The sequence below is a fragment of the Onychostoma macrolepis genome, chromosome 25 (genome assembly GCF_012432095.1).
Source record: "Onychostoma macrolepis isolate SWU-2019 chromosome 25, ASM1243209v1, whole genome shotgun sequence".
NCBI classification, from domain to species: Eukaryota; Metazoa; Chordata; class Actinopteri; order Cypriniformes; family Cyprinidae; genus Onychostoma; species Onychostoma macrolepis.
In genome coordinates, this window is record NC_081179.1 from 2,728,059 (window position 1) to 2,755,981 (window position 27,923).

Here is a 27,923-nt window from a genome sequence, read left to right on the forward strand (position 1 = left end):
AGCACACAACATCATCTGTGAAGCATGGAGCAGTGTGATCATGAGCTGCATGGCTTCAGTGGCTCTGGGTTACTGGTGTTTAGTGAAGATAAGACAGAAGACAGAAGCAGCCGGATCAATTCTGAAGTGTATGGAGATATACTCTCTGACCAGAGTCAAGTTGATTGGGCGGCGCTTCATAGTAGAAATGGACAATGACCCAAAACATACAGCAAAAGCAACCCAGTAGTTTTTGAAAGTAAAAGAGTGTAATCAATCTCCTGATCTCAACCCGCATTTCACTCGCTGAAGACAAAACTAAAGACAGAAAGACCCACAAATAAACAACAACTGAAGTCAGCCGCAGTAAAGGCCTGGCAAAGCATCACAAAGGAGGAAACCCAGTCTCTACTGACGTCCATGAGCTCCAGACTTAAGGCAGTCATTGCCTGCTAAGGATTCTCAACAAAATATTTAAAAAAAAATGAATTTTATTTATGATTACATGTATTTGTCCAATAACATTTGAGCCCCTGAAAATGGGGGTATAAAAATGGTTGTAATTCCTAAGCATTTTATGTTATATGTATTATATTTGTACCACCCCATGAATTAAAGCTTAAAGTCTGCATTTCAATCACATCTTGATTGTTTTATTTCAAATCCATCGTTGGGGTGTTTAAAGGCAAAAGAGCAAAAACTCAGTCAGTGTCCAAATACTTCCGGACCTGACTTTGTGTATATATATATATATATAAATGGGGGGGGGGGATAACAATTTTTCTAAAATGTTATGCTAAAATATGCAAGTGAGGCATAATATAATTAAATGTGCACAAATTTAACAGAATATAAATATGAGTAAAACTGTTAAGTTCGGTGTAAGTACGTGCTACTTAGTGTAAGTGAAGAAAAATCTCATTTTGAGAAAATGGCCTCAAAAAATATATTGTAATTTAAATCCTCAGATGCAAATAGATAAAGTGTAGTAAAAACTTCAGTGTATTTTAGATATTTTCTTTCCATTAATCAGAAACATATTATGGAAAGCCATATCGCCCAAAATCTCAAAATTGACCAGTGCATAAAAAATGTTTTTGCCTGTAGAGTCTTGCCCATAATGCATATCCAATGAAATTTGACCATGCATGGGTCTACACTTTTGTGGCTTAGTTAAGACATATAAATCGGAAGTAACACTAGCTAACCCTAAGCTTTCTCTCCAATATCACGTTTAAAATAAGTGATTACATTGTGACATTCTGCTGTCTATAATATTGACACAAACTGTATTTTTGTGTGCTCTGGTGAATGAGAACAAGCATGAAGCTCTTCAAATCCCCTCTCAGTCCGAGGAGAGGTGGAGCGTCACCCTGGCGTGTCTGTCGTAATGCTTATTTGGCTGCCAGTACTGTGTGAGGTATCATGGGAAGGTTTAGAAGCACCACCCTCGGGGAAACATACAGTGGTCCATCACTGGACGGCCGGGCTAACAGTGCGACTCCTTCTCGCCGACAGGGAAGTACCCGTCTTTGGTCGGACCGCCTCGCTGGCGAAGAGTGTCACCGTCGGCTGCAAAGATGGCCTGAAGTTTCTCCTGCTCTCGTCTGGTTTTGGGGAGGTCCGGTGAGGGTGTGATGAGCTCGTGGAAACGCTGAGGAGAAAAAGCAGAGAGGTTTGGAATAACACTACTTAGCCAGTGCTAATAGTTTGCATATTTTTGTATAGTATGCATTTTTCTCTATGCATTTGTTAAAATATTACAGTAGTATACAACCATATATATATATATATATATATATATATATTAGTGCTGTCAAATGATTAATCGCGATTAATGGCATCCAAAATAAAAGTTTTTGTTTACATAATATATGTATGTGTACTGTGTTTATTTATTATGTATATATAAATACAAACACATACATGTATATATTTAAGAAACATATATTGTGTTTATATATTAAATACATTTATATATAATATAAATATTTTCAAAATATATACTGAATGTGTGTGTATTTATATATACGTAATAAATAAACACAGTACACATACATATATCATGTAAACAAAAACTTTATTTTGGATGCGATTAATCGCGATAAATAATTGACAGCACTAATATATATATATATATATATATATAAAATTTTATTTAATTAAATAATATTAATATTTAATATAAAATATAATAATAATATTTTAGATATAAATATTTAAATATATATAGCAGTTAACATAGTTTTTATTTTTAATATAATTTTTTGGCAGTGTAATCAAATTGTGAATCAAGAAGGATATGCATACTGCACATGTTATACAAGCTAAATACTGCGGAAACGATAAGAGCAGTATTTCAGCATGCTATTTCTTCTGTTACGTCAGACTGAGTCAGCATCACTCACCTCTCTCAGTGAACCTTTGGCCGTGCTCAGTTTAGAAACAACCCACAGCGGGATGCAAACCATAGAGGAGAGCGCCAGCAGCCAGCCGAGAGCGTAACCCCACCACGGGTACACATACTCGTTATTATACTTCAGAGGAGTGTATTTGATCAGGGAGAACGCAAACGTACCCTGCCAAGACAAGCAGCGGAGGAAATAAGATTAGAGAGGTTGATCATAAGACTAAAGTGAATTCAAATTGTTTCTACAAATGCATCAGCAACCAAAGTCTGCATCCACACCAGTAGATGTCACTATAAAGCCCAAGAACCTGGTACAGTTTGAGCAACTTTTGTGAGGTTAATTTTCTGTGAGGTTAAAGTTCTGTGGCATTTAAAAACGATTTGAAAAATTGATTTCAATCTTTAAGTCAGCTATAAGTTAGTAATTTAGAGCCTTAAAATGCATTAAATTACTTGATTGATTAACCACCCTTGAGTTTAATTTGATATATTTTGCCTTTTCAATATTTACTAAATATTCATGTGTGTAATTCTATATATTAAATATATATTAGAATGAAAATTAAAACATTTATAGGAGGTTTAAAACAAATTAATCTAAAGAGGTTTAAAAAATTACTTGGAAAAATTATTTAAGGTTACAAAAAAACTTTAAATTTACTCATTTTCGAAGGTAAATAAAGTGTAGAAGGTAAATGACTCACAAAACAGGTGGCTGGGGTGAAGAAGAGCCAGCAGTATTTAAAATACGGCCCAGGACGGTAACCAATCATGTCCTCAATATTGTCATAAAACCGATTAGCACCTGAGAAGCAACAAAGAAAAGCAAGGAAATTACCAAAAAAAGTGACAGATGAAAGATTAGTACTGTTTCAAAATTGCCTTGCAATTAAGTATTTTATAATTTATGTAATTTACTTTAGATAATATTTTAAAATGGGCATTTTCTTGCTTCCTGCACCAAATGCACAGGCGCTAAACAGCATGGCAATATAACAGGAGTCTCACCGTATATCCAAGCGATGCAGACGGTCTCAAAAATAGCTACGAAGAGCAAACACATCCCACTGGCTGCATAGTAATCAAACAGCTGGAAGACATACATTCCACCCTGACAGACAGACAGAGAGCATTTATAAATCTGCCAGTTATCTAAATCAAATTTATAAATCAATTGATAAAATGATCAGAGTCAGATGGGTTGGTCCAGTACCTCTGTGAGCATAATGAGACCCACGAGGAAGGACACGATGGCCACGACGAGGATGAGCAGCTCTCTGCGGTTCTTCTGGCGGAAGAAAGTCGGGTACATGTCCACCATAGCCGTGACCAGACTCTCCACACACACGAACTAGAGCAGATGAACAAACTGCGTTTCTTCTGGCTCATTGATTTTTACCAGCCACTTGAGTAATTATTTGTCAGTTTGGGCTTAATATTACACTGTACGCAAACATTTTCAAAGTTATGATTCAGGATTATGCACAAAATAAAATGTTAACATGTAGGGCCCTATGTATTACATTTTATTTTGTCCCAAATTCTGTTTTTTTTTTTCTCGCTTTTTGGCATTTTAATTGATTTGGGATTTGGTTTTAATGGTTAAATGTCATTTTAGCAAAAGCATGTCTAATTTAAATCATAAAATCTATACAATTTAACAATTTATTAAAAGTTTAACAGAAATTACATTTTTAGAGCCCTATTAAACCAAATTCAGTTTTATTTTTCCCAAATTCTGTGATTTCCATTTTAAGTTTTCCTCATTCTATTTTAACGGTTTAATTAAATTTTAGTAATAAAAAAGCATGTGCAACCAACTGAATACATTAACACTAATAATTTAATAACATTTCTTTCAGAAATTCTGTGTTGTCTGTTTTAATTTTTCTGGATTCATGATGTAATAAAAATGTATTATCAAATAAATTAATAAATTATTTAATAAATTATTATATTTGTAATGAAATGAAGGCATAAAATATCAACAATTTAATTAATCTTTTAAAATGTAATTAAATATATATTTATATATAAAAATACCTTTTTTTTTATTAAGCGGAGTGTTGCACAACAGAGGTTTACTGTTGAAATTAAAACAATGAAGAATAAATGTGACATTGCTGAATAGTTCTTTATTATTACTATTAGTAATATGACTATATATTATATAACTATAACTATCTGTCATAATGTCATTGCCAAATTTTGTGCCATTCGATGTTATACAGTAATTTTTTTTTTTTTCAAAGAAATCATAGGGCCCTGTAAATGAACTATGAAGCACAAAAAACAGTGAAGATTCATACCTGACTGTCCAACCCCAGCAGTACAATCATGATGAAAAAGAAACAGGCCCACAGCGGAGAGATGGGCATCATGGACACTGCCCGCGGATATGCAATGAATGCCAAACCAGGACCTGAAAGAGACCATGCAGAAAAACACAATAGCAGCATTAGAAAATGTGAAGAAAGTAGAAACTAGAAAATGTGTGCCATATTTTTTATTTTATTTTATTTTATTTTTTACAAATTCTCTTAAATGTGTTATTTGTTTGGTTGAAGAAGGTAAATATTCATCATATGGAGCTCAAAAACAAGTGCACTGTCTGAAAAATGAACCCTCTGACATTTTACAGGACAAAACTAATTAAACAGACCTTGACATATTAAAAGAAAAAAAGGGTCATTTACAAACAAACTTAACCCCAGACAAATGTGTGCACTGGGACAGAGATTACAGTGTGTTTGTGAGCTAAAGGTCAATTATCTAAAAATACCCGACTGGAAAATTTTATGGTTTACTACACTGAAAAAAAAAAAAAAAAATGGTGTAGAAACACTGGCAAGTAACACATTGAATAAAACATGAAATTTTGAAGTAGAAAGACTAAAATAATATGTATTCCAATAATATTTGTTTTTGTTTACAAAATCAGCTAAAATCAGTTTAGTGCACAATCAGCTGAAAGGAATATATATTTATTTATATAAAAAATTGCAATGTATAGGCTATGTGTGTAAAAATAATTACATAAATCATGTGTTTATGTGTGTGTGTATATATATATATATATATATATATATATAACAAAAAAAATTATATTTGATAAAACTGTGTACAATTATACTTTTTATTTAAAATATTAAACTTGCAAGTATAGTAACCTTGCTAATTTTGCATTGGCATTAATTTGTATATACAACAAATTACTTTTTATAATTAATATAATTACATAATTTAAAGGTGACTTATTATGCCCCTTTTTACAAGACGTAAAATAAGTCTTTGATGTTCCCAGAGTGTACATGTAAAGTTTTAGCTCAAAATACCCAACAGATCATTTTTTATAGCTTGTTAAAATAACCACTTTTAGGGTATGAGCCAAAACACGCCGTTTTTGTGTTTGTCCCTTTAAATGCAAATGAGCTGGTGCTCCCGGCCCCCTTTCAGAAGAGGGCGGAGCTTCAAGAGCTCAAGCTCCGGCATACAAATAAACATTCCACTATTAGTACAAGCCTGTTATCTTCACAGAAAACGTACTCGGTTTTATCTCACCGCGCGATAAAAATAACGACATAGCTGGTCTCATGGTGCCTCTGCATGCTATCACAAACTTTATAAGTCCCACTTGTGATTATGAGCTCGACAAATTCAAGCGGTCAACTTCATATTGCTTTCATATGCAATTTTTAACTACCACATTTCTATTTACGATCATTCTGGAAGCACGCTAAGGCAGCATCAGTGAAAACAGGCAGAGATAATGGTAGCTCTAGCAATTAGCCTTACAGAGTGCCAAGAAGCTCTTTCAGAAAGGCAATTTGGAAAACAAAATATGACGCGTGATACTTACTTTGTCTGAAGCTTGCGTTCGTGCACGAAGCATTGGTATTGATCCCTGAACATATAGGGGACTTTACCGTTTTTTTCTGGGATATTTCCTTTAAAAATGAGTGGGTGGATTTTAAACATTATAGGCTGGTTGTTTTCAAACACCTTATAAAAGTGATTTTTGCATAATAGGTCCCCTTTAAAAAACAAAATTAACATGCACATATACATAAACATACTTTTATTTATATATTATGTTTTATATATATATATATATATATATATATATATATAAATATATATATATAATTTGTATCTTATTTTTTATATATTTTGGTTACTATTAAATTCGGTGATTGGTAAAGCTGCACCCACCAGACTCGGCCACTTCTGAAATTGGGACGTTCTGTTCATAAGACATGAAGCCGAGAATCGAGAAGATGGCAAAACCAGCGACAAAACTGGTTCCGCTGTTCAGGAAACACAGGGCCAAAGAATCCCTAAAAACAGACAAACACGAAGAAAAAGCTTATGTTATGAAAAAGTGCCTGCAAAGATGAAATCAGTTTGAAGTGATTGGATTTCAAAGGGTGAAACCACATGGTCCTGATGAATTACAGCGCTAAATATTTCTGAAGTTTAGGACTTCATGTACTTGCTGGCTGGAAAATGAGAATCTCAGATGTTTAGTCTAAATTAAAACAATGGCATGTGGCAATAGAATGAAATTCAGAGGAGCAACGAGAAACAACGAGAAAAACAAGTTTCCTTTCTTTGCTTCCTTCATTCTGTCATAACACACAGTCTGATGAGGGACTTGTGAAAAAAATAACAAATAAATTCTACATAACATATTTTCCACAGTACCAAAAACTGGCTCTTATTCAGAACCGGTTCTTTAAAAAAAAAATAATAATAATTATATATATATATATATATATATATATATACACATGCAGTACAACAGTTTGGACAGGACTCTTTTCTATTCTAACATGACAATGTATAAGGCAAAGTAAAAAAAAAAAATTATTGATTCAGTCAGTGTGGAAGAACTTGACTAATCCCAGCTGAACACCTCTGGTGTGAGTTTAAATGCAGACCTTGAGCCAACAACTCATCACCAAACACCAATGACTTGTACATATGGGTACAGTCATATTAGACACTTCCAAAACTGTTGCAACAGAGATGGAAATACAATTTTTAAATACATGAATTATGTTTCCATCTGTGTTGCCACAGTTTTGGAAGTGCCTTTTTCTGTTCTAAAGAAGGGGGCGTCCCAATACTTTAAAATACTGCATTTATGCGCTATGCTGACACAGAGAGACAGAGAGGAGACAAATAAATTTGATTAAATTTGATAAATTATTGTTGAATAAATGTCGTTATTTTTATTTTCTTTGCATACAAAAAGTGTTCTCGTCGCTTCATAAAATTCAAAATGGCAGATGGACTATTTTGGCGATGTTTTTTATACTTTTCTGTGCCTTGACCGTGTTATTTACTTGGCAGTCAATGGGACAGTCACAAAACTCCCGGTTTTCATCCAAAATATCTTAAATTGTGTTCCAAGGACGAACTAAGCTTTTATGGGTTTGGAACGACATGGGGGTAAGTGATTAATGACAAAATTTTCATTTTGGGGTGGAGTAACTCTTTAAGTGCTCATCTGAGGCCAAGACGATTTACAATGTGTAAAGACACATTTCACAGTATATCTCATGGATGCTGATGTTTTTTCAACATTTTCTCACCTGTAGCAGTTGTTGTTGTATTTATTGTAACTTCCGAGTGCGGTGAGGCAACCTAAACATATGGCGTACGAGAAAAAGATCTGCGTGCCTGCGTCCATCCACACCTGAAACCAGAAAAAGAGACATTTTGGCTTTTAAAATACCATCACAGTTGTAATATACTGATGTGCAGTCAAATAAAATAGAGAAAATAAATTTCCTTTCCTTGCTTTCCTTTCATCCATTTCTTACTGTTTTTAAAAGTTGTTTAAAATCACATTTGTGCTCTATATTCATATGATATCATTTCAATTTCATTTGTTTTATTAGCTGTGTTGGTTATTTATGATTATTTAACCTCCATGATATCAAATATCACAAACACAATGTACACTACAGCAGACCGTGTCAAATATTGAGTGACCGGTATTACCTGTGACGTCTTTAGCAGCTTTAACTAACTAATTTGGCTTCAGGTAATAAGCTTGAATGGACACGATGAGTGACTAGAGCTGTCATAGGATTCCTAGAGCTTGTGTAACCTCTTGTTTATTAATCTTAAATGCCTGAAACGTGTTTAGACATGGTCTGGGAAAAAAACATGCTGACAGTAGTTTTCCTATCAGCCTTTTGTTATCAAACGCTCTATCTTGAATCACAGTGTCTTCTGTCTTTCACAAGTCAGGTCATTCATGTGCTGCCACAGGTGATGTGGATGTATTAAAGCATTTATGACACAAAATGCTAAAGCGTGACACACCTACGCTGTACAGGACCTCTGTCTAATAAAAACTACTGCTTACTTCTCAAAAGAGTGATTGGTCTCTAGATAATGCTCGTGTCCTTCACTGTTTTGTCTTCTAGCAAGTGAAAATCATGTGTTCTATTACTTTATTTCTGTAGCCAGGACTACGTGAAGAAGAAACTGTGTTTTTCCATTGGGAAAATTCCTCACACTTCCCTTAAAACCTCACATTTATCACCTGAGGTCTAGAACTGTGCTAGAAACACCACTGATGTCCAAGAAAGATGTGAGATTTGACCCATGATGCTTACATTTTTCAAACCTTAGATCACTGTTTTGACTAACTTTGACCGACCATTTACTTTTCTTGCTGAAGGGTTTATGAATTTTGGGCTCATTTTTTCACATCAAAGACCAAAATCAAAATCAACCCTTGCAGAATTAAATGAGTTATGAATGTCGATTCACGTTGATTTTAAAGAATCTGACCCATGATGCTCAAGTTTTTGGAGCCACCAACTTTATATGGCTGCTCACATAAACCCACAATATTTTGTTGAATTGGCCTCATTTTATACTTCTGAGATGAAATGACATCAACACAGCAATGGTTATCTCTCAAATCCAACCAAAATGTCCATATTGACCAAAAAGAGACTAATTATGCTTCTTTCTTTGAGGTTGAAGTTAACATGAAATATTGTTGAATACCCTACAACACTTTACAGAATTAAAATGGCTTATGAACACCTCTTAACAATTTAACCCATGATACTCAAGTTTTGGAAGTCTTAGATCACCAATTAACCTTGGACAACTCTTTGCTTTTCATTTATTTTGGCCTCTTTTGTATACATTTAAGACCAAGAGATGTCAAAACAGCAGCCATTATCTCACAAATCTAACCTTTAAAGAATTAAAATGGGTTATTAATGTCAATTTATGTTGCTTTAAACTGTTCCCTGATTCTCAAGTTTTTGGAGTCTTGGATCACTCATTTGACCAATCTTGTCAAACTGTTTACCTTGCTATCTGAATGTTTTGGCTTTGTTCAAGAGATAAAAAAAAAACAGCAATCGCTATTGCTCAAATCCAACCAAAAATGCCAAACTTTGTCTGTCTGTTCATGTAAACCCTTAAGATTTTGTTGAATTGGCCTCATTTAGAAACTTCTAAGATGAAACAACATCAACACAACCAATGCCATTTCTCAAATATAACCAAAAATGCCAAACTTTGTCTAACGGTTCATGTAAACCCATTATATTTTGTTGAATTGCCCTCATTTATATACTCCTAAGATGAAGCGTCAACACAGCCAATGTTATCTCTGAAATACAACCAAAATGGCAAATGTCTACCTGTTTGTTAAACCCATAAGATTTTGTTGAATAGGCCTCAGTTTTATACTTCTAAGTTGAAAAAAGTCAACATAGCCAATGATTTCTATTAAATCCAATCTTATTTGCCAAACTTGGTCTGGCTGTTTGCAAAACCCATATGATTTAGTTGAACTGGCCTCATTTTTATACTCAATGTCAACCCAACCAATGGCATTTCTCAAATCTAACCAAAGATCTCAAACTTCGTCTAACTGTTTGCCTAAACCCTAAGATTTTATTGAATTGGCCTCATTTTTATACTGCTAAGATGAAATAACATCAACACAACCAATGTTCTCTCTCAAATCCTACCAAAAATGCCAAACTTCGAGTAACTGTTCATGTAAACCCATTCGATTTTTTTTTGAACTGGCCTCACTTTAATACTCCTAAGATGAAACCATGTGAACACAAGCAATGCTATCTCTAAAATCCAACCAAAAATGCTTTTGTCGCTAGACAGAGATTTACCAGAAGAGGTTTTAAGCTGTTCTGATGTTAAGGAATGCTGGGATGCATCTGGGTGGCCGTGCCGTGGCCTGTTCTCAGATATCACGTGGGTTTGTGGGCTCTTCTAGTGACACAGATGTGAAAGTCGGATCAAAGGTCAAACGCACAGATGGACGCTATCAAAGAAGTACAGAAAACAATGTATCCCTGCTGGGCATCCTGCTCCGGGCCTTGACTAAAGCACCTGGGTAGACAAATCACGTGACCTTTCGACCGACTCGACACACGGCGTGTTTAAGAGAAAACAGTTTGCTAGTGTCCAGAGGAATTACCGAAACAAAATCCTAGACTAAAACCAATCAGATTTTTGCTACTCACGGCAAGAAGAATTTTTAAGTCAGAATTTCAGTAGATGAAAAGCTAATTATGATACCTGCGGATCCGCTAACCGTCCCAAGTCAGGATAAAGATAGAACTGGATCCCGCGGGACGCTCCAGGCAGTGTGACCCCTCTGACCAGTAAAATCAACAGCATCACATACGGGAAGGTCGCAGTGAAGTACACCACCTGTTGAGTGACAGGAAAACAGTGTGAAGCTAAAGGATAACATATGTTTGGATGTTTATCATGACAGCAAATAAAATGTACACAAAATGTAATACTTAATTTAATATTTATTACAAAACTTTAAACAAATTTATTTTAAACAACTTTAATAAGACTGAAGACAAACACAAAAATGTATACAATATCTATTCAAAAATATCGAAAGATATATGAAATAATAAAATATAAAAAGAAAAAAAAAATGATTTAAACATATTTGAAAAATGTGACCTTGGAGCACAAAAGCAGTCATGAGTAGCACAGGTATATTTGTAGCAATAGCCAACAATACATTGTATGGGTCAAAATTATCCATTTTTATTTTATGACAAAAATCATGAGGATATTAAGTAAAGATCATGTTCCATGAAGATATTTTGTAAATTTCCTGCTGTAAATACATCAAAACTTAGAACTTCATTTGGACAACTTTAAAGGCGATTTTCTCAATATTTAGATTTTTTTGCACCCTCAGATTCCAGATTTTCAAATAGTTGTATCTCGGCCAAATATTGTCCAAACCATACAACAATGGAAAGCTTATTTATTCAGCTTTCAGAGGATGCGTCTCAATTTCAAAAAAATGACTTATGGCTGGTTTTGTGGTCCTGGGTCACAAATGTGAAAATTATAATATTATAAAATAGTAATTAATTAAAATATTTTTTCATTAAATTTTTTTGAAACACTTTTTGAAAGTGTTACTTGAATCTGCTGAATAATTTTAATGAACTGAAACTAGAAAGAAATCAACAGGTCTTAACTCACGCACCTTGCCGGTGGATTTGACACCTTTCCAGATGCAGAAATAGCAGAGAACCCAGGCCAACAATAGACAGAGGACCAGATCCCAGTGCAGCGTTCCTATCTCCTCAATCCCAGACGAGATCCGCAAAACCCTGCGTCTACAGAGAGACAGAAATGACACATCAGCTGCAGCCTTCAAACCACGTGCACTTGGTTAGTTGGAGAAGTTTCAGGATAATGTGGCATAAATGTAGGGGTTTATTTCGAGCAACAAAAAAATGCAGAAAACTGACTGGAAGATATAGTGAAACTCACTCCCAGAACTCAATTACAGGCGATGTTGCGTTTTCAAGGTAACTTTGGTCAATGGATTCATTTCGTCTTTGGAATTCCATGCAGGTATCTGAAAAACAACAGGAATCTCTGCATTATATAGACAGTAAAAACTATTGAGCCTAATGCACCAATGATAATGCAGAAGAGATGTTTAAACTATAATACTAATCATAACCACATAAAGCTACAGGTTCGTGGACTGAATTGACGTTAACCTCACCTGTGTTCCAGGTGTTGTTGCAGGAGGACCACGGCAGGTTCCAGGAGAACGAGTAGGACAGGTAAAATATTCCCCAGGCCAAGACTATTATATAGTAGAAGTTGAGCAGAGCCACGATAACCTGAGTGGCGTAACCGATACCTGCAGTTAAAGACAGATCCAATAACACCACAGTTTGTGTCAAAACTGAGAAAATGGAATGACATATATTTCGCTTCTCATCAGGCTGTAGAAAAGGTCCAAATAATGTCACTTCATGATTACCACAATTGTATTTATTTATTTATTCATTCATTTTTTTAATAGAACAGAAATCTGTTGTTTTTAAAAATTAAAAAATTAAAAATGGAAATTTGGTCAAACTAAAATTTTAACATTTTAACTGAAAATGTTTAATTAATCTTAAAATTTAGACATGTTGCCTTGGCAACTAACCAAAATTACACTGAATTAAACATGAAATTTTGAATTGGAAAATCTTTGTTTTATTTACAGCTTGGAAAAATCAGTGTATCTAATCATGGGATTTATGCCTTTATTGTTTTAAAGAACAAATCAATTTTGTACCCTCTCTGCTCTACAGATGGTTCCTGTGCATTTATACAGCAAATAAACTGGTCATGTCACATTGAAATGGTTTGCAGTTCCTCATGCTACACATTTAATGATCTAAGGAACCAACATCTTGTTGCTTCACCTTCAAACAGCGGGCTGATCTTCCTCCAGCATGTGATTCCTCCCTCGCTGGTGTACTGACCCAGAGAAATCTCCAGGAAAAACACGGGAATACCGCAGGTGAAGAGGAAGATCAGGTAGGGAATGAAAAATGCACCTGGTAGAGGATAAAGACGTAAATCACACAGTTTCTCCAGAAGAAGAATTTGAGCACAGTTTGAAACACTCGGGAAGAAACGTGTGAGATTACTGAGGTCTCTTTCTCAGGAGAAACATCTGAGAAGCTGCAGACTTCAGCAAACGTAAGAAATGTTTCCAAAGGCCCAAACGTCTCTGTATGGACACACGCTATGGGTTGATCAAACAACAGCTGTGACCTTTCACCTTCTGAACTGGTAACGCTTTCATAAGGCCAATTGCTGAATCAATGGGTCAGTTTCACAAACACCTGGCAAACGCTAAACACATTCGGGATCTGTGTCGATCTTATCAAATCCTCAACTTTCGCTGCCCAGTTGGATCCTCTAAACCAACGGTTTACAAACTGGGGTCCGGAGACCCCATGGGGGGCCACAAGGGAGTGCTTTAACAATGTTAAAAAAAAATAAGATTAAACCAACAAATAACTATATAAATAAATAAACTTGATTACATTAAAATAATTTCAAAATAAATAAATATGGACTAAAACAAATAAAGAATTAAATTTATATAGTTGATTTGAAAAAAAAAAAAAAACTAATTTAAATTCATTAATTAGTAAGTGTAATTAAAAATAATTGTAAATAAATAAATAAAAATAGATTTAAATGAATGATACATTGATAAACTGATTAAAATAAATAATAAATTAACAGTACAATTGTGAGTAGAAAAAAACATTTCTTTTGTAATGTAACCACAGAAAAAGATCAAAAAAAAAAAAAAGAGATTAAAATGAAAAATGATTTAAATAATAAATAAATATATTTGATAAATGAATAAGTAAATAAATAATAAATGTATTAAATATATGTACTAAAATAAATTAAAATTTGATTTAAATAAATAATACATCCAACAATAACTTGGTGAGTAGAAAAAAATGCGATGATCTAATGACAGAATTTAAATATTTCACAAATATTTATAATATAAAATGTTCACAGTGTTAATTGGGTCTTTATATATGAAAATATATAATTGCCTTTTAAATTTTTGGATGGGAGATCCCTCACATGAGGATGATCGTATTTGGCATATGTGGCATCTAATAGTTTGGAAAATCCTGCTCTAAACTTATTAAATAACCATTAAATAACCTGCTCACAGCCAGCTGTGGATCTGAATGAACTCGAGCGCAGCCCTCCGTGAGAGAATGTGTCCAGACACGTCCCGCATTCTCCGTTCACGTTTGTCAATCAGGTGACTGAACGAACACTCTTTCCCCCGCAGGGATGTTAACTAGCTGTGTGTTAATGAGTCTGCTCTTTGTGCTGGGACTCGAGAGCGAGGGCTGGTCTGACGTCAAGTACCTGCACTAGCACTGGACTGATGTTGACTCACTGCTTTCCCTGCTAAACTTCTGTAGTGTGAGTCATGAGAGCCGACGGTGGCACGTTACCATACATGAACTGCTGAGACAAACCTTTTAATGACACTTTAACTGATTTAATCTGTTTGGACATGTACCATGATCATACTTTGTTTTTTTTTTACATGTACTATGGTAATGCCATATTTTTTGAACATATACTAAGGAAATGTATATTTTTGAGCATGTACCATATACTGTAAAAAATGACCGTGATTTTAACGGTAAAAAACTGTGAAAAAGCTACAGTAAAAACCTGTTAAATGGTTAACAGTAAGTTTCCCTAATATATACGATGAAAAACTGTAAAAGACATTTCAGACAATTTTACAGTGAAATACCGCTTGTGAAAGTGAAAAGAATGTAAAATTTACAGGGAAAAAACGTAAATTGACGTTCCCAGAATTCCCTGCGTTGCATTTCAAATTTTGTTTGAATTTGATGTTTTTTCTTTGAAATAACTAGGTTTCTTCTTAGTTTTTTTCTTATCAGTTATGTTTGTTTATTAGTTTATTATCTAATGTTGTTAAATTAATGTTTATTGCATATTTCAGTTTAATGAGTCTCACCATGATGGTGTTTAGTGTTTGTGTGAATGACTCTGTGCACCTTCTATACATGTTATTATTTAAAAGCTGCTTGTGATGGGCTTTGGTTCATCATGTGACTCTCTCATCATCACCTGCATTTGGTGGTTATCAGTGTATTTCAAAGGTGCAAAACAGATTTCAGTACTTCAATAGGTTGGTATATTAACATTATATCAGTTAATGAAATTACGGTATTTAACTGTAAGTTTAAGTTAAAACCGTAAAACCTAAAATGTTGCTACCGCATATTTTTTTACGGTAGAATTCCGGCAACCACAGCTGTCGGTTTTTTACCATAATTTTTTTTTACAGTGTACTAATACTGTGTTTTTTGGACATATACCATGTTTTTTGGACATTTACTCTGGTAATACCATATTGTTGGGACATGTACCATGATAATGTCATGCTTTGTACAAGTATCATGGTAATATCACATTTTTTGAACATGTACCATGATAATACTTTGGGTTCTTCTAGACGTACCATGTTAATACCCTATTTTTCGGACATGCACATGCTCATGCCATGTTTTTGTACATGTATCATAATAAAACGTTTTTTAGACATGTACTATGACAATACCATATGTTGAATTTGTACCATGGTAGTCCCATGCATTTGGACATGTTCCATGATAACACTTAGTGTACAATTTTTTTGGACATGTACAATGGTAATGCCAGTTTTTTTTTTTTAACATAAACTAAGGAAATTGTATATTTTTGGGCTTGTACCATACTAATACTTTTTTGGACATTTAGGGCCAGATTTACTAAACAGGGCAAATTAGCGTTAGAGCGCAATTCCATAAAAGCGCTGATGGGAGGGGAAAATTCTGCGGGTGATTTACTGACAAGGTGCACATTAAAAAACACAGACGCAATATCTCATTTCCATAATGACCAGCGCAATCTACCAAGAGCAGCGCAAATTACCGCCTGCTTTAAGACTTTAATGGTGCAAATACCAGTAATTTGAGGAGTGCAAGGGTTAGTAAATTGCGTTGCGTGATTCATTTGAATACTCTCCTCCCATAAATTTTGCATCTGGAAGGGAAACTCCTACAAATGCATATTCAGTAAGGTCAGGCGCAAAAATAACTGTACCATGGTAATACCCTATTTTTTGGACATGCACCGTGGTCATGCCATGTTTTTGTACATGTACCATGGTAATCCCATGCATTTGGAAATGTACCATGATCATGCTTATGATATATACCATGTTTTTTGGACATTTACTCTGGTAATACCATATTTTTGGGACATGTGCCATGGTAAAGCCATGCTGTCGTACAGTGGGGAAAAAAAAATATTTGATCCCCTGCTGATTTTGTACGTTTGCCCACTGACAAAGAAATGATCAGTCTATAATTTTAATGGTAGGTTTACAGTTTTTGAACAGTGAGAGACAGAATAACAACAAAAACATCCAGGAAAACTCATTTAAAAAAAGTTATAAATTGATTTGCATTTTAATGAGTGAAATAAGTATTTGATCCCCTATCAATCAGCAGGATTTATGGCTGCCAGGTGGCTCTCAGGGGGGCAGTCGTGGCCTAATGGATAGAGAGTCGGACTTGTAACCCGAAGATCGCGGGTTTGAGTGTCAGGTCCGGCAGGGATTGTAGGTGGGGGGAGTGAATAATCAGCGCTCTCTCCACCCTCAATACCACGACTGAGGTGAGACCCTTGAGCAAGGCACTGAACCCCCAACTTGGCTGCCCACTGCTCCGGGTGTGTGTTCACAGTGTGTGTGTGCGTGTTTGTTCACTACTCACTGCTGTGTGTGTGCACTTGGATGGGTTAAATGCAGAGCTCAAATTCCAAGAATGGGACACCATACTTGGCCACACGTCACGTCCTTTCCTTTCCTTTATACAGGTAATGAGCTGAGATTAGGAGCACTCTCTTAAAGGGTGTGCTCCTAATCTCAGTTTGTTACCTGTATAAAAGACACCTGCCCACAGAAGCAATCAATCAATCAGATTCCAAACTCTCCACCATGGCCAAAGAGCTGTCCAAGGATGCCAGGGACAAGACTGTAGACCTACACAATGCTGGAATGGGCCACAAGACCATCGCCAAGCAGCTTGGTGAGAAGGTGACAACAGTTGGTGTGATTATTAGCATATGGAAGAAACACAAAATAACTGTCAATCTCCCTCGGACCGGGGCTCCATGCAAGATCTCACCTCGTGGAGTTTCAATGATCATGAGAACAGTGAGGAATCAGCCCAGAACTACACGGGAGGATCTTGTCGATGATCTCAAGGCAGCTGGGACCATAGTCACCAAGAAAACAATTGGTAACACACCACGCCGTGAAGGACTGAAATCCTGCAGCGCCCGCAAGGTCCGCCTGCTCAAGAAAGCACATGTACAGCCCGTCTGAATCTTGCCAATGATTCAGAGGAGAACTGGGTGAAAGTGTTGTGGTCAGATGAGACCAAAATCCAGCTCTTTGGCATCAACTCAACTCGCCGTGTTTGGAGGAGGAGGAATGCTGCCTACGACCCCAAGAATACCATCCCCACCGTCAAACATGGAGGTGGAAACATTATGCTTTGGGGGTGTTTTTCTGCTAAGGGGACAACTGCACCGCATCAAAGGGACGATGGACGGGCTCATGTACCGTCAGGGCCAGGACATTGAAGCCAGCCAGGGCAATGAAAATGGGTCGTGGATGGGTACAGCATGACAATGACCCAAAACACACGGCCAAGGCAACAAAGGAGCGGCTCAAGAAGAAATACATTAAGGTCCTGGAGTGGCCTAGAGCCAGTCTTCAGACCTTAATCCCATAGAAAATCTGTGGAGGGAGCTGAAGGTTCGAGTTGCCAAACATCAGCCTCGAAACCTTAATGACTTGGAGAGGATCTGCAAAGAGGAGTGGGACAAAATCTCTCCTGAGATGTGTGCAAACCTTGCGGCCAACTACAAGAAACGTCTGACCTCTGTGATTGCCAACAAGGGTTTTGCCACCAAGTACTAAGTCATGTTTTGCGAAGGGGTCAAATACTTATTTCACTCATTAAAATGCAAATCAATTTATAACTTTTTTTAAATTAGTTTTTCTGGATTTTTTGTTGTTATTCTGTCTCTCACTGTTCAAATAAACCTATATTAAAATTATGGACCGATCATTTCTTTGTCAGTGGGCAAACATTCAAAATCAGCAGGGGATCAAATAATTTTTCCCCCCGCTGTACATGTACTATGATAATATTATATTTTTTGGACATGCACCATGATAAAACCTTGTATATTACCATATACCATGGTAATACCATTTTTTTTTACATAAACTAAGGAAATTGTATATTTTTGAGCATATACCATACTAATACTGTTTTTTTGACATATACCATGTTTTTTTTGGACATTTACTCTGGTAATACTGTATTGCTGGAACATGTACTATGGTAATGCCATGCACCATGGTAATATTAGATTTTTTGAACATGTACCATGATAATACTTTGTTTTTTTTTTGTTTTTTTTTAGACGTACCATGCAATACCCTATTTTTTGTACATGCACCATGGTCATACTATGTTTTGTACATGCATCATGATAAAACCTTGTTTTTTAGACATGTAGCATGGTAATACCATATTTTGCACATGCATCATGGTAATCCCATGCATTTTGGACATGTACCATGATAATACTTAGTTTTCTGATATGTAACATGGTAAATTGCATGTTTTTTGGACATGTTACAGTTATACCATGTTTTCTTGGGCCAAGTATCATGGGACAGTAATGGCATCAAATGATATTACAATGTTACGTTTTATATACCACGGTACCAGTTCATGTACCAATTCATTTTCCAGAATACCATGGTAGCACTATGGTACTTTTTGGTGCATTTTTGTAATTGAGGTTTATGGACATGTTAATGGTAATATTATGTTAAACTGTGATTTACCATTGTAATACCATGTTTTTAGGAGATGAACCATGGTATAACATGGCTTTTTGAACACGGTATCATAGTAATATCATGTTTTGGACATGTACAATGGTCAGTATCACGGTATATACCATGATACCTCTGCATCTCCTCACCTCCACCGTTCTTGTAGCAGAGATACGGGAAGCGCCACACGTTTCCCAGTCCAATGATCTCTCCGGCCACCGACAGGACAAACTCCAGCTTGTTGCTCCACTGTCCTCTGTCCTTCAACTTCACCTCCGCGTGCGGGACAATCTCCAGCGGCCGGTTCAGCCCGTTAGACGGGTCCATCTTGGTCGTGATCTCTTTCTCTCCTGTTTGAAAACAAAAGATAAATCTGATGACTGCTGTTCGGTCAAGAGTAGAACTCACTGTTAGTTAATGCCGTTAATTACAAAATTATAATGCGTTGAATCCTATGTGGCTATTTTGGTTAATTAATCAATGTACTGTGTAATTAATTTAATTAAATATTTTAAATGAAAGTCTCCCAATCAAAAGACAGCTAGAGAAACAAACAGTGTTTTCATTCACATTGAAACAGAATTAAGTTTTTTTTTTCTCGTAAAAAAGAGAAGATATGAAACCTGAACACACCTATTCAGACCAGATCCTTTCATAAATGCAGCTCGTAAACCAGTCTGAACAAAAGCCAGCAGATGACTGTATGTTTGTGTGAATGCGGTGGGACTCAATTCCTGGAATATTACTGCATATTTTGTCATGACGTTTGTAACTGTCGCATTTATAAGCCACACACAATTGATCTGTATTATTTATACAAAACAGACGGCAAAAACAGCATGTGAAAAACTCACAGGGATATAAAGGGCTGATGTACTTCACTAAACTTAAAAAACACTCAGAACATCTTAGTTTCACCATGGCAACATGCAAAAATTTTTATAAATGCACAATAAACAATCAGAACACCACAACAACCACATAGCAACATTCAAAAAACAAGCTGAAAACACCTAAGTTACCATTGGTCAGAACCTAAAATACCCTAACAAACATGAAACAAAACATGTTCTCTGAGCTCCTTTGCAACTGCATAGCAACACGTGCACTCACTCACACACACACACACACACACACACACACAACCACATTTTTCAACCACATAACAGGTTAAATAACAACTGCAAAGCAACACAATAAAAACACATAGAATGCTTTTGTAACTGCATGGCAACATGTTAAAAAACAACATGCAGCGACATTCTAGCAACTGCCAAGCAATATGTTATAAACGCTCAAAGCACCTTAGAAACCACACAACAATGCCCTAGCAACTGGATAGCAACATGTTAAAAACACGCAGGCTGCCTTAGCAACCACATAGCAACACACTAGCAACTACATAGCAACACTAAAACACAATGACTGTTTTTGCAACTGTATAGCAACATGTTGACACTCAGACTACCTTAGCAACCACATAGCAACGCCCTAGCAACTGCATTGCAATATGCAATAAAACACTTACTGTAGAAACATATTAAAAACACTCAGAACACCTTAGCAACCACATAGCAACTGCATAGCAACATGTTATTAACTGTATAGCAGCACTCTAAAAACACACTAACTGCTTTTGCAGCTGTTTACTGTAGCAACGTTACCACTCAGGCTACTTTAGCAACCACATAGCAATGCCCTAGCAACTGCATAGCAATATGCAATGAAACACTTAGTGTAGCAACATGTTAAAAAAAAAATGTTAAAACATGTTAAAACACTTTGGACTTCTTGGCAACTGCGTAGCAACACTTACTGTTGAATGCTTAAAACTGCATAGCAACATGTTAAAAAACACTCAGGCCACCTTAGCATCCACATAGCAACACACTATAAACAACAGGCACTCAGAACTGCAAATGTTTTTCACTTGAAGGTTAGTAATGACAAAATGATGACAGAACTAGAGTCGTCCCTGTTCTAGTGCATTACTGGTGACGACATCACGTCTGCTGTATGCCATGACAGTGACAGATCACACGAGCATTGTGGGAAAAGACTCTCTCTGTGTGCGAAACAAAAGACTCACTCACTGTGTTCATATCTGTCAGCCAGAATTAACGGGTCGGACTCATCTATGCTTTCAGTGGCCCCGTTACAATCAAGACCAAATCAAAGACATTAAAGGAATTGTTCAGCAAAAAATAACAATTCGGTCATCATTTAACTCTTTTTCGACCAGTGTTTTTTTAAAAAGTTGTCAGTCACGCGACTCGCGCCAGCATTTTTTATTTACATGCTGTTTAATGCTTGATGGTTGCATTATTTTTCATATGCATCTGCTTACATTACATACGTGATCGCTTGTTTCTGCTTCTTCTTCACAAGGTTTCAATCCGGAGATTCAGTACTCTTTCAGAAAAAGTGTAATAGCACCTTAAAACAGTGCACCATAAAACAGTAAAACCACAGAAAGATGGAAAATTCCGTCAATGGCAGGGAAAGAGTTAATCGCCTCACTAGCTGTTTCCATCACCCTGTTTTAATGTTCATTTTGAAGTATCGCATCAGAAACTAGTGATGAAACGGCAAATTTTGAAAACAAAAAAATCCCATAATTCGCAAAAAAAAACATTTTTTTTTAAAGAAAATAAGGGATTTATTATTTTTTTAGTAAATGCATTTCAGTTAGGGCTGTGATTATAAATCGATGCATTGCGATTCATGGATGGATTCTGAACGCATCGCAATTCTCTCTGGAATCAATTCTGGAATCTGATACGCATCTCGATGCATAGCCAACGATACAATACATTAAAGATGCATGTGAAGCAGCTACTGATGCGATACAATTCACCCATATTATGATGAAATGCGATCCGATTTCGATTCGATTCAACCCAATGCGATTCAATGCAGTATGATGCAATGGAAAATAATTTTTTACTGATGCAAATATGTTAGAAACGATGCATCACGATCCCATTTCAGAAAATTTCAGAATCGATGCAGAATCATTTCTCGATTCGCGATGCATCGATTTATTTTCCCAGCCCTAATTTCGGGGTTTGATTTTAAGCAAACTTTCACAGAATTTTGTACCCTAAACAACTGTGTTGGGTCACTGAGTCCTGAAGCAAAACCTGCTTCAAGGCTCCAGGGGTCCAGAGTTCAGAGGTCTCCCTGTCTCCGTCCCTCCAGGGACAGACGTCTGTTCCACATACTTGAGGTTTCAAATAACAAGCATAGTGGATGTCCCGCAGAGCCAGAGGCCTTGAGAAAATGCTCTTTCTCTTGTGCAGAAACAGCGCAGCGCCTCTACTGTCACAGTTGTCAGTGAAAAGCATTACCAGCCTGGTAAAAATAGACTTTTGCATTAACAAGACACCTGAAGGAATGAAGAGCTGGCAGCATGAGGTAGAACAGACTTCTGGGTTGGAAGGCCATTTGTTTGGAAGATGACCTCAGAGCGAGGCGGTTTGATCACAGTTTACTGCAGTTTTCACAAGGCCAGAGATGAGATCACACGTTAGTCCTATAGAGCTGAGCTTCTGTGTGCTGTTTGCCCGCAGGAACGAAAAATGACAAAAGAGATATCATTATTATGGTGTCGTTTCTCCCAGACACCAGTAATATTAGATGGAGAGCAAATGGAGTTTCTTCTTAAGTCTCTTGCTTCTCAGAATAGATCTTAAAAGCATCTCAAACTGCTCAGATCTGCCTATACCCAACTCTACATTTAAAAGTCAAGGAATTATGCTAGAAAAAAAACTGCATGTGGATCTCTTTAGTATCTCAATTATTCATCATTAATACCAAAGATATTTTCTGCTTAAGTCTCCTGCTTCTCAGACAGTTTTCACTAGAAAAAAAAAAAGAAAAAAAAAAACATAATACCTCATTAATACATTCAGAGTAGATCTCAAAAATGTCCCAAACCATGCTCAAATTTCCCAAAGGTACCAAAGTCAAGAAGAGCGGCACATAGATCTCTTTAATATCTCAACTGTTTCTCATATATGAGCTTACAGGGAGAGCAAATGGAGTAGCTAAAGTCCCCTGCTTCTCAGAAGTTTTTCCAGAGAAAATCTAAAATATCATGTCTGGAGTTTCAAAAGAGTTTCAAAATGTCTCAAACTGTCCTCAGATTCCTCAAAGATACCAAAAGAAAAGAAGAACTGTGTATAGATCTCCTTATTATCTCAACTGTTTCTCCTATAGACACCAGTGAGATGCAAAGTCACCTGCTTAAGTCTCCAACTTCTCAGATGTTTCTACTGAGGGAAAAATAACCCTGCTAATCTCACATATATAATTTCCGAGTTTCAAAATAGATCTCAAAATGTCTCAAACTTTGCTCAGATTTATCAGAGATACAAAAAAGAAAAGAGGAACTGCACATAGATCTCTTTAATATCTCAAGTGTTACTCCTAGACACCAATGAGACTCAAACTGACCTGCTGAGGTCTCCTGCTTAGATGTTTCTCCTGAGAACAAAAACCCTCCTAATCTCACATACTGTATATAATTCCCTGAGTTTCAAAATAGATCTCAAAATGTCTCAAACTCTGCTCAGATTTATCAGAGATACCAAATTATGCCTCACAATGAGGAGAAGAGAGTAACTGCATATGGATCTCTTTAATGTCTCAACTGTTTCTCCTAAACACCAATGAGACGCAAACTGACCTGCTGAAGTCTCCTGCTTCTCAGATGTTTTTCCTGAGGGGAAGAAACCTGCTAATCTCACAAATCGTTTCAAAAGAGATCTCAAAGATGTCTCAAAAAGTTCTCAAATTTCACAGAGATTCCAAGAATTCCACAAAGACCTCTTTAATATCTCAGCTGTTTCTCCTAGACACCAATGAGATGCAAACTGACCTCCTTAGATCTACTGTTTTTCAGATGTTTCTAACGAGAAAAGAAACCCTGTTAATCTCACAAATCGTTTCAAAAGAGATCTCAAAGATGTCTCAAGCAATCCTCAGATTCCTCAAAAATACCAAAAGAAAAGAGTAATTGCACATAGATCTCATTATCTCAACTGTTTCTTCTAGACACCAATGGAAAGCAAACTGACCTGCTCAATTCTCCTGCTTCTCAGATGTTTCTCTCGTCTCTAATTTCAAAAAGATCTAAAATATCTCAAACTGTGCTCAACGTTCTCGAAGATAAGAAAAGAATGTCTCAAAAATGTCTCAAACAAATATACCATGAGAAAATAGTAACTTTTTTAGACACCAAATAGATGCGAACTGACCATCTGAAGCCTCTCCTGCATCTCAATTGTTTCTCCTAAGAAAAAGACCCTGCTAATCTCACAAATATCTCTCTAGAGTTTCATAGGAGATCTCAAAAATGTCTAAAAATGTCTCATTAGATATGAAACAGCAAACATGTCCTCTGGGCCAACTGTGACATCAAATTACTATTTGGAGGATGAGAAATGACAGAAATAGAAAAGCTCTCGATGCAGGTAGATACTTGCAGGACAAATAGAAATGGCATCTCGCCAAAAGTTGCTGTTTGCCAGAATCTCTACCTGCTCAGTAAATCTCAGTAAAACTTGCTCATATAAAGCTGGAACGTACAGGCAGAAAGATCATCAAATAATCTAAAACCACATATTACAGCACAGTCAATGTGGGGCCAAACTCCACAGGAGCGTCCATAAGTCACACTCGTGTGTCACTTAGGACCTTCAGCTTGGCAGCTCATTATTTGGATTCGTAGCTATTGAACTGATTCGCAAACATTTATTTCATAGGTGCAGCTGTCAGGATTTTGATTAATGATCGACAAATTGAAATAATGAGTTTATTTTGTGACTTTGCGGCTTCTTGTTCAATCATACAGCAGAATAACACATGTTGCAATGGTGTTTGGGAATCTGAACATGCTAGTGGAAAAATCCCAGAGGAACGAACCGTATAGTTGAAAACATCTACACACTGTATCACACGTGACAGAATCGTGTAGATGCATGAAGCACTGAAATTCTTCATGCGTGGAGTTTGCATTCATTCTGACCACGTTTTTTAGACAAAGCAAAAAGAGTTAATTGCACATTTAGAACTAATAAAGTTGCTTTGCAGGCAATTGGTTCTTCTCTTTAGTAATCTTCAAAAGTTGTTTCTTATGATCGTAAAACATTATGATCAAACGGTTGTAATTATAATTGTAGACAAATATAAATACTATTCAAAAGTTTGGAATTGGTAAGATTTTCTAACGTTTTTGAAAGGAGACCCTTCTGCTTACTAAAGCTGTGTTTATTTGATCAAAAATGCTGTAAAAACAGTAATATCGTAAAATATTTTTACAATTAAAATTTTCTATGTGAATATATGTTCAAATGTAATTTAGTCCTGTGATCAAAGCTACATTTTCAGCATTATTACTCCAGTCTTCAGTGTCACGTGATTCTTCAGAAATCTTTCTAATATGCTGATTCGCTGCTCAAAAAACATTTTTGATTATTAGAAATGTTGAAAACATATTTTGTGGGAACCGTGATACATTTTATTTTTTAAGATTCTTTCATGAATAGAAGGTTCAAAATAACAGAATTTATTTGTAATCGTTTTGTAATATTATAAATATCTTTTCTGTCACTTTTTATCAATTAAATGCATCCTTAATGAATAAAAGTATGAATATCTTATTAAAAAAACATCTTACTGACCCAAACCTTTGAACAGTATTGTAAATTCTGCATGCATACAAATGTATTTATAAAACAAATATTTTAGTGAACGAAAAGCATCAATCTCATCACACATATTCTTCCTTCAATAGTATTTAAAAACATGCAGGAATGAGCAAAGCTGGAATCTGGACAAAAAAAGAAGCTCAAATACAAGAGTTTTTATTTGTGTCACGTGTTTTGCTCATTACTTCTTTCCTATGCTATCATTTGTGTTAGTTTAGAGTCTTTGGTAGACTTTACCTTTACTCTAAAATGTAGAAAACTGTCATAGTATATGCCAATGCTGCAGTCAGAGCCACACTGTCATGAAATCACATTAAATAAGATGAATCTAGCATTTGCATGTTTTTTTTCTTTAGAATTATTTAGAAAGGGAAAGAAGTGAAAATTGTGTTGAAGGTGAAAATAATATTTGTGACAGTACAAACTGGTTTTGATTACACAAACATGTACTTATAGAGCTGCATTTACCTAAGAAAAGTCATGCACACACATGAATGCATTACATTGAATAGGCAAGAAGGAGCATGAAATAGCAGGAGAAAACTCACCTTTCATTAGGACGTTGCAAGGCAGCCGGCAGTGTCAAGTGTCCTGTATATTCTCAGGTTTTGCTCTTTAATGTGGAGGTTTTCTGGTTTCGTGGAACCCGTCAGTCAGCCCTGGATGGTCCAAGTCCAACTCCTCCCCCCTGCACCTCCCTCTCGCTCCCATTCACAAAACACTGAGAGCGTGAGGCTTCAGCGGGGCACCGGCGGATTGCATAACGCCGTCACCCAGCGCTCGTTCAGCCTGTGAAGCAGTTTTTTTTTCTCTCAGCTGAAGGGCACCAGAGAAAGGAAACATTCTGGCTCCGTCTCAAAAGACCACCCTGATCACACCAGCCTCTCAGGAGCTGAATAAACGGGGCTCAGAATGAATCTCCAGAGAGGCTCATGGGATACTGGTCAAAAGCAGGCACATTTCTATTGAAATATATATTTTTTAATTTGAAAAGTGCACTCAGTTTTATTTTTACAGTCAGATATCAGTATTTTTAGTTGTATTTTGCGAACAAACATTCAGAACACCTCATCCACCACATAGCAACACCCTGGCAACCACCCAAAACACCACAGCAACACTCCAAAAACACTCTTAGTAACACCTTAAACAAATTTCTTAGCGAAACTCTGGAAAATCCTAGCAACACCCTAGCAACCACCTAGAACACTAAAAACATTCTGAAAACATTAGTAATTCCATAGCAATGCCCTGGCAACCACCCACAATACCTTAGAAACCACTCAGAACAACTGCATAGCAACACTAAAAAAATACTCTGAATAATATACTTACAACTTAACAACCACATAGAACAATCTCACAGCCACATAGAAGTGCATTAAAAAAATCACCTCAGCAACTCAGTGGTAACCACCCAAAACACCATAGCAACTGCATAGCAACACTTCAAAAACATTATAAATAATACCTTAACAGGTTTCTTAGCAGAACCCTATAAGACCACCCTAGCAACCACCCAGCAACGCCCTAGCAAACACCTAGAACAGTCTTGCAGCCACATAACAATTCATTAAAAACCACCCTTAAGACCTTAGCAACTACATTGCAGAGCACCATGGCAACTGCATAGCACCACTGATAAGCTACTACAAATATAATGTAGAAACTTTAATTTTCTGTAAAGCTGCTTTGCAACGATTTGTATCGTGAAAAGCGCTATACAAATTGAACTTTGAAAACACTATGATTAAATTAAAAAAATGTCTTTCTCTTTATTTATTCCTTTCCTTTCTAGCTTGTACCTATTTGAACAATGCCTGAAACTTGGTATTAAGAGCACTTCCTGTGAAGTGCGATTCCTGAAGAATCGCTTTATGTATTCCCCAATTGTAAGTCACTTTGGATAAAAGCGTCTGCAAAATGACTAAATGTATATGTAAATGTAATACCTTAAAAAAATGTGTTAGCAGAACCCTGAAAGATCCTT

The 27,923-nt window shown here is 36.1% G+C and overlaps 2 protein-coding genes across 3 annotated transcripts in view; one reads left to right on the forward strand and one right to left on the reverse strand.

The window, feature by feature from the left end:
• Nucleotides 1-526: 526 nt before the first annotated feature.
• Nucleotides 527-26,859, reverse strand: slc6a13 (solute carrier family 6 member 13). Of its 2 annotated transcripts, none has more exons than XM_058766452.1 (15): nucleotides 26,482-26,859; nucleotides 19,370-19,570; nucleotides 13,150-13,284; nucleotides 12,453-12,593; nucleotides 12,212-12,299; nucleotides 11,922-12,054; nucleotides 10,976-11,110; nucleotides 7,987-8,090; nucleotides 6,602-6,726; nucleotides 4,699-4,811; nucleotides 3,603-3,740; nucleotides 3,398-3,500; nucleotides 3,094-3,194; nucleotides 2,388-2,558; nucleotides 527-1,633 (listed from the first exon to the last, which is right to left on the reverse strand). In XM_058766452.1, exons 1-15 carry the CDS (start codon nucleotides 26,486-26,488, stop codon nucleotides 1,469-1,471), a joined length of 1,860 nt encoding a protein of 619 aa, XP_058622435.1. In that variant the 5' UTR covers nucleotides 26,489-26,859; the 3' UTR covers nucleotides 527-1,468. The 2 variants fall into 2 exon arrangements, with proteins under 2 accessions (XP_058622435.1, XP_058622436.1); XM_058766453.1 differs by lacking the exon at nucleotides 26,482-26,859 and adding an exon at nucleotides 19,854-20,697.
• fbln1 (fibulin 1) overlaps nucleotides 13,185-27,923 on the forward strand; it is a 90,508-nt gene continuing 75,769 nt past the window's right edge. Inside the window, exon 1 of the mRNA XM_058766451.1 lies at nucleotides 13,185-13,264. The gene's annotated coding sequence lies outside the window, so the exon portion shown is untranslated. The remainder of the gene's footprint in view (nucleotides 13,265-27,923) is intronic.